Below are 15,432 nucleotides of genomic sequence, written 5' to 3'. Positions count from 1 at the left end.
CATTCAATCCCATTCAGTTTCTGAATCAGTTTCTCTGATTTTGATATTTATAGGTATATATTTAATTAAAAGGAACATTGTTGTTTTATTCTTTAAACTACCTCTAAAAAAGTTTGAAGATTTCTGAAAGATTTCAATATTTGGTGGAATATGCCTGGTTTTTAATCACAGTGTTCATGCATTTTGGCATGTTCTCCTCCACCAGTCTTACACACTGCTTTTGGATAACTTTATGCCCTTACTTCTGGAGCAAAAACTCAAGCAGTTCAGCTTGGTTTGATGGCTTGTTCTCAACATTTTTAAAAGGTCTCTTTAATTTTTTTTTCCAAAGGTGTATACCACTTTTCACAACTGAAGTCTTAAAGCATCTTTATGGAAATCAATGAGAATCAGATAAAACAAAAACAACACGTTATTAAGGCAATTAAAGAGGCACTAAATCATAAACCTACTTTTTTTCCTGCCATCTGACCATAATCTTAATGTAAACTTAATAATGAGTGTGTTGTATTCACTCTCTTTTTCTGTCTATTCTCTCTTTCTTTCTGCAGGAGATTTTTGTCAGGAGTCAGCCAGCATGGGGATCTCCTCTGGACCAAAGCCATTTCTCACAGTCGGCGTCCTCTTCATCTTACTGTCACCAGCAACAGGTAAGCAAAGACACCAGCAGGGGCAATTATTCAGTATTTATTATACATACTTTTTATTCAGTATTATATTTAGCAAGTGTGATTTTGTGTGGTTTTAAAATGGTTTAAATTACTGTTATAGTTTTATTTGAGACACCCTATATTATTCTTAATTAAATGCATCACTTTTTACAAGTCTTTACATCCTCTGACTTCTCTTGCCCCTCCCTCTGCCCCTCCTCCCGTCTCTGATGCTCCTCCTCTCCAGGTTTCAGTGCTCCAGGCCGACCAAGGGTCATCAACTGCCGCTCACCTGAGAAGGAAACGTTCACCTGCTGGTGGGAGCCAGGAGATGACGGTGGTCTTCCCACCACCTACGCCCTCTATTACCGCCTAGAGGGGTGAGGAGTCATTGCTTTCATTTTTTTTTTATTCTTTTCACTGATAAACTTACAAAATTCTTACAAAAAATGTTTATTTCAAGCTGTTCACACAAAAATAACATAGCTGTTCCCATTTTTTTTCTTCTGAGAAGCACAAAAGCACAGAAGCGCTGCGCTGTTAAAATACCAATTCGCCAAAGTCTGAGCCCACCTGGCTCTTAAAGGGAATGACGAGTAATACACTGATTGATTTATTTATACATCCTACATCAAGTTGTACGGTGTGCAATTGACTGCTTACCTATAGATCGCTGAAACAGGGCCCTCAGTGATTCTTGCTAATTATACTTCCACACAAGTTAAACATCTGTGTCACATATGATGTAATAGAATCAAATCGGATTTGAGCCACATTTACCTGCTGTGTGAATGTATTCTAAGCTCCTGTGGCAAAAGTGATTGATTCAGTGAATCAAAACAGATCATATCAGATTTACACATTAAATAAAAAGACATCTTAGATTTGAAAATAACTTAACTTACTTTAATGTAACTAGTCAGTCACAGCAACTGATAGTATCAGTAAGTGGTAATGACACTGATACTGTTCAGTAGGGCTGTACGAGAAAAATATTTCAAAATAAAAGGATATGCAGACGGGCTAAAATGTAAAGCAATAAAAAGAAATAAATAAGTAGAATAATAAAATATAAACACAATTAAAGAAATAAAGGACTCAAACAACCACAATTATAAAAAAGTAAATGATAGAACTAAAATAAATAATAAGTTAAAAAAAATATTTAAAAAATGGAAGAAGGAATGGAAGGAAGAAATGAATGAAATAAAAAGGTAAAAGTCCAAAAGTAAAAGCAGTTATCAAACAAATAAAAGGATGAAATTAATAAAATAAATAAAATGAAAAGCTAAAAGAAAAACTCAGGCACAGGCTGTCTAAAAATGGTTAGATAAAAATGATTTTGTGACAATGTATATCAGCACAGTATTGTTTATTTTACCCCAATCTGGGATACACAGAGTTATAATGCTATATATATATATATATATATATATATATATATATATATATATATATATATATTAAAGGAAAAGGCTAATGCAATATATATTTTCATTTCTATCTTGCGTAGCTGTACTGTTTAGTGTAGTTTTAACACTGTGTTGTGTTTTGTTTTTGTGCTTTTCTTACAGCTCAGAGACGATATATGAATGCCCAGATTATAAAACAGCAGGAGAAAACTCCTGTTTCTTCAGTAAGAACGACACGTCACTGTGGGTCGACTACAACATCTCAGTGGTGGCCAGTAACGACATGGGCAAGAGCGTGTCGGAGCCAGTGGAGGTGGATGTGGTTTATATAGGTGAGCTGGAAAGCCAATACTTTTTTAACCATATATCAAAAGTCAAGGTTACACACCCTAATATTTGGTTGGAACACCTTTAGCTTTGGTTGCTGCACAAAGCAGCTCTTCTCCATCCAGCACATCCCAAAGATTCTCAATGAGGTTATGGTCTGGACTCTGTGGTGAACTCTCTCTCAATCCATGTGTGAAAATGATGATCTCATGCTCCCTGAACCCTGAACTCTTTCACAATTCAAGCTCCATGAATCCTGGCATTGTCATCTTGGAATATGGCCTTGTCATCAGGGAAGAAAAAAATCCATTGATGGAATAACCTGGTCTATATTCAGTATATTCAGGTAGTCAGCTGACCTCATTCTTTCAGCACATACAGTTGCTGAACCTAAACCTGCAGACCAACTGCAGCATCAACCCCACATCATTTACTTACTTAAATCCAGGTAGTTTTTATTTGGCCAGGCAGATCAGCTTTTAGAGGCATTAAACTCTCATTACGAGCCCTGTTATAGCAATCTATAGGCGAGACGTCAATTGCGCACTGCACAGCTGGATTTAGGGTGTGTTGGTGTGTCTATAGTATCTTCAGGATGTAAAAAACAACTCCTTCCACAGTTCAAAATGCACAAAAATTATTGTACCAATTCTCTTAATTAATCATGGGTGTGTTTTGGGCGTAATGTGAAATAAACCAATCAGCGTTTCAGTTGTCATTCCCTTTAAGAGCCAGGTGTGCTCTGAATTTGGCACGTTAATGTCTTAACAGAGCTGCGCTTTTCCATCTTTACAGAGGAAACTTGCCTGCATGTTCACGCTAAGAAAAGATAAGAGAGGTATGGACAAGTGACTATTGACTGTTGTCAGGGTTTAAATCGGTCAGTGATGTACCTATGTTAACAGTGTGGGCGCAAGGCCTGAAAATAAACTGTTGACGGGGTGTAAGATAGCAACAAGCTCTCAGGGTTCAACAGGGCTAAATGTTTGTTCATTCTTGCAACAGTTGCTATAAAACACATTTACAGGGTCTGTAGGCGGAGAACGGACAGGTCAATTGGTCTGAGCTGCGTGTGCCGCTCTCTGATGTCCGTGTAATGAGGAAAAAACAATTCCCACCCACGTACACTCATTTATTACTACATCCCTCTCTCTCTCCTCCCGCTGTGAGGGGTGGATGATGTCCGCGGTGCTGAGGGTCAGCGATGACTGAGTGACTGATGCAGTGATTAAAGCTCTGAACCACCTGTCCGCTCTCACAGCGGGAGAGGAGATGAATTTAAATCAGCTAATTTCCCCTGATCACCACACAGTACACAAACACAACAGCTTTAGTACCTACCCACAGTACTAAGCTATATATCGCTGATATATATCTCACTGAACAAACGTACAGTATTTTAAAGTGTATTGATTTGCTTGCTTATACCTTCCAGACTCTCACTACTATCAAACAGTCAAAAAGATGCACTAACCAAGCAGATATTGGAATTTGGTGTCACAATGCTTAAAGAAACCAGACGCTCGCAGATTTAAAACCAGAAAACAGGTTTTTTGTGGAATATTGGAACGGCTAATCCAAAAGGGTAGCCTGAAAGCAAGCCAAACAGGGTTGCCAGGTCCAACAAAAATATTCAGCCCAAAGTCATTCTAAAATCTGCCAAAATATTTGGCAGGAAATCCGCGAAACTGGCAACCCTGAAGAGGGTAAGAATAAGAATAAAGCAGGGACAATGTTAAAAATCATGCCAAAAAAGAGAAAAAAAAAACTAACAACAAAAACAAACAAGCAGAAATTCAGCAAACACAGCAAGAGAACAATTGCAAAAGAACATATCCAAAATACACAAAAGAAAAAAAATAGATTACTGCTTAGTATGCTTACACAAAGTTTGGCAATAACTCGCAAAAGGCAAGTACAAACAAACAGGCCTTAAGCCAGGCAGACACTGTGCGATTTTTTAAAATCAGGTGCATTGTTCAGAGTTCACATTCGCTATGGTTATTCAGTGACTTGAAATTGGTCTGCTGGTTAATTAGGTTAAACACCAGTATCAGTACGTAGCGGTCGTTGCACTATACAATACTGGTTTTTGCACATCATTCAGCTCAAAATTTTCTCCTCGAAAATGTTTCTCCACATATCCAGAAGCAAGATACGCATATGAAAAAGACCATCACTTCACAAGAAAGGATTTTTTATGGGCATATTTGCAGTGAATTTTGGCAAAACTGGTTGTAACGTTAAGAAATCGGCTCATCTGGCATGTCCCTTCTCGCGTCCGACTGCTCTTTCGCAGCTCTTTTGGGCAGTTAACCGAACATCGCTTCCCCTCCCTCTCACACTGCATGTCAAACGACGCCTTAAAATTGGGCTAAAATCACACCGTGTCCACCAGGCTTTAAATACAGACAATCAGGCACATGTGAAGGGAATCACTAACCAGTAACAGGTGAAGACGATCAGAATTCAGGTGACGATGAGCGTGGAAACTGTCCGGGTTTGTTTAAAGAGGGGCATGTGAGAGGAAGTGGTATTCTGGGTAATGCAGTCCATAGTGTCAGTCGAGGTCCATAAATAGGTCCAGGAATTGTAATGTTTGTAACATTTGGCAAGACAGTGTACTCTTCAACATTTATTGGAAACTGTGACACATTTGTATGAAAAACGCAGAAAGAGAGAGAAAGAGAGAGAGAAAGAGAGAAAGAGTATCCACATTTAATGTTGAATAACTACACTGTAGTTAATAGCTCATCTGAGTTTAGATACGTTTCAGACTAAAGTTTAAGTGTCTCAGTTTGGCCTTTGCTGAAAGGTCAACTCATCAGTGTTCAATCACTGTCACTGTTTTTCCTTTAGCTTTTGTACATTTGTGTGTGTGTGTGTTGTGTGTGTTTTTGTGTGCGTGCGTGTGTGTGTGTTATCTGGTTTAATCTGGCTCTAGCAGCACTTAACTGCCTCTTTATGCAAATCATGTTGTTGGTACAGGCTATATATCAGCGTTTCTGGGTTTTCCCAGAAGTTCTCTGCTTTTCTTCAGGCTGTTTTTTAGAATTTCTAACAGAAATCAGACAGATGATCTAGATGTCTCATTCCTGACCTGCTTTCCGGTGCTGCTTTTTTCTCGTCACGTGTTGACTCTGCTGTACAGAGACATGCAGCAGTGTGTTCAGCACTTAAGGGGTTGTCCGCTTCCTGAAACTTTGATTTAGATTTATTATATCTGAATCCAATTAATGGCACTGTCACAAACAAAAGGATTTTTAATTTTATATGTTTAAGTTTATATGTAAAGATTGGTGTCAGACAGTATTGCATTTAGTTTTTTTTTTTTTTTGCACTGATGGTTTTATTCCATTTTCAATTATACAAAAAATTACATACACAAAAGAAACTGAAAACCAATAACAAAAGAAAGGAAAAAAGAGATAGAGACAGCTATACTGACATTATTAATCTGAAAACCTCAGCTTTTTCTACGTTTTAATAAACATGACAGTGTGTTTTTTTATACTCTTAACTATTTCACTATTTCAGTATCGCAATATATTATGATATATTAAAATAATTTGATCAAAAATCAAATAAAACATTCTTTCCTATACACAAAGATTCATAAAATCCGTGACCACACTAAAAGGATTGGCTTGTAATTAAGTGGCTTCTGAGTTCTCATAACACGAGAATAACACTCACTTTTCTTTCCTCTCACTCTGCAGATTTATTATATTAGACTAGAAAAATTAATGCTACTGTCAGACAAGAAGATTAACACCTTCCAATGAGAGTTTACATTAATTATCATTATCATGCTAATTAAAACATCAGTAATAAATAAATACACATTTTTAATGTCTCAATTACTATTTACTATGAACATTCTTAAGCATTAAAGTTATTTTAAGGTTTAATAACGTCTTATCTAGTGTTAATTAATAAATAGTTGAGACTAAACAATACTAAACAATATATAACTGTGTTTATTCCTAATGTCATTAGTACTGTTATGTGGGAATGTTCCCCATACAAGCCTTTTATCTTAATTTCTTTTCTATTTTTGACATCATTTGAATCATTGGCCATTGTTATTCATGTTGTATTCAAATTTCATAATAAATGGACCAATAGAAATTTACCAAAATGTTTTATAAATCTTTTTCATATATATTTTAGAGGTTTGGGTGCATTAGCTGCTGAGTTCTCATGAATAACAGTCACTTTTCTCTCCTCTTGGCCCGCAGTTCAGCCCAACACTCCAGAGAGTGTGATGGTTTCAGTGCTGGAGGATAATCATGGTCCTTACCTGCGAGTGGACTGGGAGAAACCTCAGTCAGCAGACACTCGCTCCGGCTGGATCACTCTCGTCTACCAACTACGAGTCAAACAGGCCAAAGACGAGACCTGGGAGGTGAGGAGTGATAAAAAGCGTCATCTCTTTTTTCTAATGAACTCAAACCACAAAAAAGAGAGAGTTTTCACCAATCAGTGAAGCTAAACCAGTTGTCCATCATTAATTTTAAAACATTTTGTGTGTGTTTGTGTAGGAGTATGATGCCGGCATGCAGAAGTACTACAATGTCTTCAGTCCGCACTCCGGTAAAGAGTACATGGTGCAGGTTCGCTGTAAACCGGACCACGGCTTCTGGAGTGAATGGACCACTCCGGTCTACATCCAGATGCCCGACTGTAAGCCTAACCACACTCTTCACCACTGTCTTCCACAATTACATCATTAATATCAAACTCAAATAAACTTAAACTTCTTATAACAACACAAAGAGCGTTAAAGGAGAAATCCAGTGTGAAATAGGCTTGGGGTTGTAGTGTAACATAATAATGAGTACAAACTTTTTTCAAATAGCCCACCTCTAAATGTTGCCCGTAGTTTAGTTTAGAATAAAACAACAATGTTCATTTTACTCAAACATAAACCTATAAATAGCAAAATCAGAGAAACTGATTCAGAAAATGAATTGGTCTCAATTTTATACAGAGCTGAATGGGATGCCTCCAGCATCCCCAAATAAATCGTTTTTAGCCGATGCTCCCAACAGGCTTATAATGCTAGTGATAGGGGCATTGCGTTGCCCATGGAAATAAATCACTATTTTTACACCATTAACAAAACTCCCAAAATAGCAACACACCAGAAATGTACCTGAACACATCTCACTTCCAGACCACCACACCGCAGTTCAGCTTGGTTTGATGGCTTGTGATCTTCTTCTTGATAATATTCCGGAGGTTTAAATCAAATAAACTCATAATTTTTAAGTGGTCTCTTGTTTTTGCAGAGCTGTATATCATTTTTTCATTGTTAGTATTGTATTTATTGAGAATTACCTACATATTGTTACTTACATTACATTACGTTATTGCTTGACACCTTAACAAATGACTTAGACTTGTTTTGCCAAATGAATGCGGGAGATTTAACTGACATCCAAACGGTCCACACAACCAACGTTTCACACACACCCAGTGCAACGTTTCAGATTTCTTTTACTGAACAAAATAACATAAGCTGTACGGCTAACAGTGAATCATATAGCGAGTGATGGACAGAGGAGGATACAGTAGATGAGCTGATAACAAACAGGATGTCTGATAAGGCTCCTTTATTACGGCTGGTTGGAAACCATGCATTCTCTACAGCTACACGGCAACTGAAAACCAGCTGTCAACATCTGCATAACCGAAACACTGAATCATCCAGAGCAGGGTTTCTCAACCAGGGGGCTGTGGATTAGAACATTACTCAAATATTCACTATTCACTATATACCTGTATACCTATTTAACTTTACAACTGATGCTCTCAAACACTTTTTTTCATTAACTCTTGACGAGTTGAGCACAGCTGTTAACTGAAAGCCTTTCCAGGTGACTCTAACTCATAAAAATGAGAAAATAAAACTTAGAAAATCCAGCCAAGATGTGCAAAGTTGTCATCTAAGCAAAGGGTGCTACATTGAAAAATCTAAAATATAAAACACTTTTTTTGTGTATTAAAGAGTTTCATAGTTTTTCTTTAAAGTTTCAAATAATAACATTTTCTTCATTGTGTGTCTAGACTGGTACTGTATATTTAATACTATAAACATTATGTTAAAATGAAAAAAAAAATAGAATTTACTTAATCATTACTTAAAACTAAAAACTACATTGAAAATGAGCCACCACACTAACCTAATCGTCATTAATCAGTCCCTAATTCTCAATTTTTCAACAGCAGCATGAAAGTTTTTAATAAAAACAACAAAATATGAAAATATACAAAAAACATTCTATTCAGAAAGTTAAGGTTAGTTTTCATTTTTTAACTAGGTTGGGTGTGAGGTAGAAAGGGTGGATAATTTCATGTTAAGAGTACAATACCAGTAACACTTTACATACTGCACTTACTGGTTGTTGATGATGTTTCTTGTTTTGTTCTTGTTTCTATATAGACATGCCCAAGGTGCGATCCATGTGGATAATGGTGGCAGTTATCTCAGCCTTCCTCATCCTCCTCTTCGCCTGGACGATGAACGTTAAGCAAAACAGGTGTGTTGAAAAAAAAAACTCTCTGCGTGCGAGATTTTATCTCTTCTTTGAATCATCCTGGCTGAAAGATTCCTAGATGTTTCTCAGTAGAAACAGTAGTCTGTATACCTGAGCTAGCATACCTCCTCACTTTCAGAATCAATGTGCTACAAAGGGTTCTTCATGCAGTGCCACAGAAGAACCACCATATATTCTGTTCATGCTGGTTGCCATCAGATACGGGAGCCCTGAGAGAGCACAACTGGCCTGTGCTAGTCTTCACCCTCCTGGTGTTGGGGCATCACTAGTGATAGGGGGAGTCCTAATGAGAGGGTTGGGTATTTGGCTCTGTAAATTAGGGATAAAAGGGGATAAAAATAAATGTATAACAAAAAAAAAATACATATATATATGTATTTTTTTCAATTTACACACACACACACATATATATATATATGTGTAAATTGAAAACTTGAGAGTATATGCTTACAATACGCAAAAAATGATGCCAATGGAGTAAGCACATTTGTCTTAGTAAGATTTCTGAATCTGTTATCTATGTTTTTTTTTTTTTTTAAGTTAAAATGACCTAAAACATGAAGACTGATTAAGATCACTATTCTTATAATAGGCAAAATAATCTTTCCCTTAAAGTGCTTATTAGGACAAAATATCAAAGACTTGAAATAAGATAATTTCACTTGCTAAGATTTTATTTTTTATTTTTTGTAGTGAAACATAAAAACTAATGATAGAAAAATGCTTAAATTTGACCTTGGAAACAGTGTATGCACCCTGATGGCCATTTTACATTATATTTACTATATATATATATATATATATATATATATATATATATATATATATATATATATATATATATATATATTGGAAACTTAATTATATTTTACATATTTGTGTTTATAGTGTGAAACACTGCCTGCTGCCTCCTGTTCCCGGACCAAAGATCCAAGGTTTTGACCAACAACTGCTCAAGGTGGGCTATTATAATGTATTATAAATCAATACAGACCAGTCGTTTTTTTTGGCAGCAATTTTTGGGTTATTTACTCCTTATTCTCGTGTCTTATCCACAGAATGGGAAGTCAGAAGAGATGTTTAATGCCCTGGTCATCCCAGGTTTCCCTCCAACCAGCACCTATGAAGACCTGCTGGTGGAATATCTGGAGGTTTATGACGATGAAAAGCGGGAGCTGGTTCTGAACGAGAAGAACCTTATTGAGGGTTCGATGAAGTCCAAGAGCACGTCGTCAGACAACGACTCCGGCCGGGGCAGCTGCGACAGCCGCACTCTGTTGATGGAGAAGTGTGTGGACGAGAGCGGAACAGAGCAGGAGCTCAGCCAGTATGGAGAAGCAAGCTGGGCTTCTTCTGACAGTGAGGGCAGGGACAATCCTGCTTCTCCAGGGCTGGAGGACGGTAAGGTCCAGATGTGGCCTTCTGTTTTCTCTTCTCCACAGTCACACAACTTCCAACAGCAGCATCCAGGAGGCTTGAGAGCATCTCATCACAGCGTACCAGAGATTTCATGTGTATCTCCACAAGTCCAGACTTGTTGCGGTCAGCAGGACCAGTTGGAAGGCTTTCAGTTCAGCAAGCCTGGGTTATATCGGTACGCTCAGATGTACAGCATGGACACCATCGAGTGCAAGCATGTAGCTCAAGAACCCCAGTCCCAATCCCAATCTCAATCCCAGTCTGCAGAATACGTAGAGGTACAAACGGTCAACCAAGAGAATGTCCTACTCGTCACGCCCCTCTCTAACCCTGAAGGACCAAACCCAGAGCTCTCAGACTTCAGCGGTGAGGACTACAGCAAAGTCCGGGATGTGACCTCCGATAACGTCTTGCTACTGCAGAGGGATCTGAGCGTGTCGCAGTTTGTGGGGGATTACTGCCAGGATCAAATTGGGCAGGTTGACCCTTGTTTCTTGCAGCAGCAACAGCAGGAACAAACCTGTAAACTCAACGCCCATCTCCATCACCCCGCTTCCGCGCTACAGGAAGACATGAGGTTGGCTGGGAATGGTTATGTAGATACAACTATGATGATGTCCTAACCTCAGACAGCTTAATAGCAACTGTTGGATTGTTGCTATATAGCCCAGAGTACCTTTGGCTGGTCCCCTGGTCCCTTGGACTCTTGGTTCCTTAAACTCTTGGTCCTAGAGTACCGTACCCTAGAGTACAGTCTTGCGCAATTGAGTGTCAACCAATATCACCTCATGAAGGGCTTGTCTTTAGTGGATCAGATGAGTCATGAGTATGGAAAAATATGTGGGACAGCAGTTCTAGAAGATCAATCGAAGGAAGGGTTGGGAAAGACAAAAAACAGGGGGACAAAATAGGACATCCTACAACCCAAACCCAGGTTCTGTTTAGCGCAGAGTTGTTTTTTGCCTGGAAGTAACCAGGGATTTATCCCTTCACAAGTTGTACCAAGCTTTACCAAGAAGTTCTGTTCTGGTTCCTCTGAAACCTGATTTGGTGGCACTTGGATCTCACTCTGAATCTGACTCTTGATTTCTTGATTATTCACACCATTGAATCTCTACTGGGATTAGTAAGTACAAGAAGTCTTTGTATGTGAACTGAACCCTTGACACACTCCTTGATGGTTCAGTGGTGTTCCATGGTGGTTCAATTAGGAGCTGAAGAGATACATTAAAGCTACAGAATTAAGCTGCTCATTTGAGGAACATCTCAAAAATTGTGTTTTTGATGTAGGACAGAAAGTAACTAAGCACCAAGTAGAACCACCTTTGGTACCATCTGCCTTTTGTTTATAGGGCAAACCTCTTTGGTATCAGATAGAACGCTTCGTATCTCATTGAGGTATGGATTTAATCCCTAAAGCCTGGTCTAAAATTCATTTTAAAATTCAATTGAAGTGAATTTTTTTTGTTTTGCATTTATTATGGGAAACATTCTGAGGATCAAAAAAGGTAGAACTTCACTGTGGCACTTAACCCAGTTTGAACCCAGACATTATTATTGTTCTGATGCACTGGATCACTGCCGTATTATACTGTATGCTGTGTAAATGTATTGAACACCAAACAATTATAGGATAGGGGACATATCTTTTACATCTATTCTTAAATTTCTGCTTTAATCTGGATTACAGTCTGGATTACACTGCACACAAGTGAAATTACAGCTCACAATCTAATGGTCAGTCATTTCCTTTTATACCTCTACAGTTATTCTATAGTTAAATCATAGCACAATGCACTATATTCACCATGTTAAATGGTTAAAGATCTAAGAATCTATAGTATGTATTCATAGCATGGCTACAGTTCATATAATTAACTGATATTTTGTATTACTATTACTCTTAATCAATTCTTCATCAAAAAATAGGAGATGTAGTACTACAAACCCTACAAAGTACATATTAAGGACTTAAGTATATTTTTTTACAAATCAGCCATAACATTAAAACTGCTGCTAAATGTTGAGATGACGAGATGAACCAAACTGTAAAACTGTGATGGTGCTAGATAACAGGGTCAGAGTATGGTGTTTTCCCATAATTCAGTGGTACCTACCAAACAAGCCAGTTCATGCAGGTTGCCATCAGCTGCCGGAGCCCCGAGAGAGCACAATTGGCCTTGCTCTCTTTCCCCTCATCACTCCTAGGGTGATGTCGATTAGCACAAGGCATCTGCTAACCAGTCTACTCATATCTTGTTGCCATATATTGCAAAACAACACCTTCAGAGGTCTTGTGGAGAAGTCCGAGCCCTACCCTCCAAAAATAACAAAATCTAAAATTTCAGCAAGTAAAAGTATTTCATTTATTTGATTTTTAATTTTTGTTTTTTTAGTAGAATTTTAAGTGTAAGATTAGTCTCAATTAGAATTTTCACCTTTTTTTTAACAGTCAAGTAAAGCCAATTTTAAAATGTCAAATCAAGGATTTTTACTTGGTTTAAGTCTTACTTTAAGGGTTTTAACATTTTAAGAATGACCTTATTTTAGGAAGTCTTAATTTTAAAAATGTGTTTTTCAATTGGCAATTTTTTAAGCATATGCTCAATTTTTGTGTATAAAAAATTTATTATTTTAGTTTTTGCCATTGGATTTTGTGTAGTAAATGGACCTACACAAGTTTAAGCACATGGTTTTAATGTTATGACTGATTGGTTAATACCGGTTTATACAGGGTGTCTCAAAAGTAAGGAAACACAAATATTAAAGGAATAAAACAGGTTGGCAGTCGTTGAATATATTTTAGACTATAGGAAACATGACCTTACAAGTTTCACCTTTTAAATCGTTTTATATGGGTGTATCATTTTATATGGGTGTGTCCATACGTTTAAGACTCTTAACCAAAACATTTCTTTTTCAATATAGAAGAGGAAAATATGATTAACTGTATATTTTTTTAATAATTTAACCACTGTCTAATCTCACAACTCTCACATTCTTTACAGTTGTTGTGCAGCACTAATGTTAGTGTTTGGACATGTGCGGACCTGTAGTGCCATGTTTAAACAGCTCCTAATGAATAGGAAAATATATATAGCTATAGGAACTGAATGGTGGGTTTAAGCCGAACACTAGAACTACTTTAGCACTACTGAGTACCCCTGCACCCAATCCTGTGTCCCAATCGTATACTGAACACTACAGTCACTACAAATACACTCCAAAAATCATAGAAAGTATATCTTAGCGAGTGAAATCCTGTGAAATGTAGTAAATATAAGCAATATTTCTAACTTTACGTATGATTTACATAAAATGATTAGAATTATTTCTAAAAAAAATTGTCCTACATGAATGAACGGCTTAGTTTAGGAAAGAACAAATACATTCCATAGGTTAAATTACTTAAAACAAGGAAAACTACATTGAAAATAAGTTAAATATTCTTATTCAATTCTTATTACAATACAGCAAAATGAGAAATTTTAGATATTTAAGCTTAAAGACCTTAAAGACACTCCAGAAAAGACTTGCATGTACATTTTAGCTTAATATTCAGTTTAACCCTTTCAGAACTGATTTATGTTCCTGTGATGAAAAAAAAATAAGAAAAATGCTGTTTTCTGTCTGTAATGCACTCCAAAAATATATATGCATATTATTTGTATTTTTATGCTAATTGTAGTGTATTCGTATATTTAACATTGGTATTTTTATTAAATTTTATAACTTTTATATAACTTTTTTATTTCACAAATCATCCCTAAGCAGTAAAAATAACTTAGCATAACTCGTAATATGAATTTTCTATTTTGTCCAATGCAGTGGGCGGGGCTAAGCTGCTCTTTGATTGGCTGAAAAATGCCAATTCTGTTGGACAACAAGGCAGGCCTCAATCTGTGTTAAATGCATATTAAATGAAACAGATGTTGTTCATTGCAATGGCCTCAGGCTCTGAAAGGGTTAAGATCTGCCTCAACCTTTAAAACTAACTTATATAGGCTAATATATACTTTAAAAACAGTTCAATGGATGGATGGAAGTAGTGTTTAGTGTACATTTTGGGTCTAAGAATGTGAAACATTCAGGAAATTGGGATTAAAATATTGTCCTGAATAAAAAAAAATTGCCTTGAAGACACGACTCTCAGGTGGAGACTTTGATGCTCGCTCTGAATGTATGTATATACTGTAAATACTGCAGCTAAACTCCTGAGGGAGCACTGATTGTTGGCACTGTGACAAACAAACCAAGTAAAATAAAACCTGTGTGATTTTATGAACACTCCATTCAGTCGTATTCAGCGTAGCGCTTTTAAAGACCGTACTGTGCATCGTCACTGTCCTATCAAAACATCATTCCAACTCTACTGTGTTAAAACCATTTTAGAAAGGCGGTGGCCTAAAGCTTAAATGACTTACCTGCTGAAAAAACAGCCTGCTTAATCTGGTCAATCTGGTCAAGATGGTCAATTTATTTGAGGTGGTCAATCTTATTGAGATGGTCACTCTGGTTAATCTTTTTGAGACTTTCTGGTTGAGATTATTAGTCTGGTGGAGATGATCAATCTGCTCAACCTGGTCAAGATTGGTCAATTTGGTTGAAATGGTCAATGTGGTCAGTCTGGTTGAGATGATTTACCTGCTGAAAAAATAGCCTGCTTAATCTGGTCAGTCTGGTCGAGATGGTCAATATGGTCATTTTAGTCAAGGTGGTCGATCTTGTTGAGATAGTCAATCTGGTCGAGATGGTCAGTCTAGTTCAAATGGATGAGATGGTCAGTCTAGTTAAGATGGACGAGATGGTCAGTCTTGTTAAAATGGTCAATCTGGTCCAAATGGTTAATCTGGTTAAGATGGTTAATCTTGTCTAGTTAGACAAGATGGTCAATCTGGTCAATCTTTTCAAGATGATAAATCTGGTTGAGATTATCAGTCTGGTGGAGATTATCAATCTGGTCAATCTGATCGAGATTATCAATCTGGTCAGTCTGGTTGAGATGGTGGTTCTTGTTGAGATGGAAGAGATGATCAGTCTGGTTAACCTTGTTAAAAATCA

General features: G+C 37.1%; 1 protein-coding gene across 1 annotated transcript in view; it reads left to right on the top strand.

The window, feature by feature from the left end:
• prlra (prolactin receptor a) overlaps positions 1-14,656 on the top strand; it is a 36,952-nt gene extending 22,296 nt beyond the window's left edge. Inside the window, exons 2-9 of the mRNA XM_022676531.2 lie at positions 552-650; positions 898-1,030; positions 2,225-2,394; positions 6,631-6,797; positions 6,934-7,075; positions 8,838-8,934; positions 9,841-9,910; positions 10,011-14,656. Coding sequence (XP_022532252.2) covers positions 578-650; positions 898-1,030; positions 2,225-2,394; positions 6,631-6,797; positions 6,934-7,075; positions 8,838-8,934; positions 9,841-9,910; positions 10,011-10,994 — 1,836 coding nt within the window. The 5' untranslated portion in view covers positions 552-577 and the 3' untranslated portion in view covers positions 10,995-14,656. The remainder of the gene's footprint in view (positions 1-551; positions 651-897; positions 1,031-2,224; positions 2,395-6,630; positions 6,798-6,933; positions 7,076-8,837; positions 8,935-9,840; positions 9,911-10,010) is intronic.
• The last annotated feature ends 776 nt before the right edge of the window (positions 14,657-15,432 follow it).

Source organism: Astyanax mexicanus, chromosome 17, assembly GCF_023375975.1.
Source record: "Astyanax mexicanus isolate ESR-SI-001 chromosome 17, AstMex3_surface, whole genome shotgun sequence".
Lineage (NCBI taxonomy): Eukaryota > Metazoa > Chordata > Actinopteri > Characiformes > Acestrorhamphidae > Astyanax > Astyanax mexicanus.
This window is presented reverse-complemented; position numbering and strand designations above follow the sequence as displayed.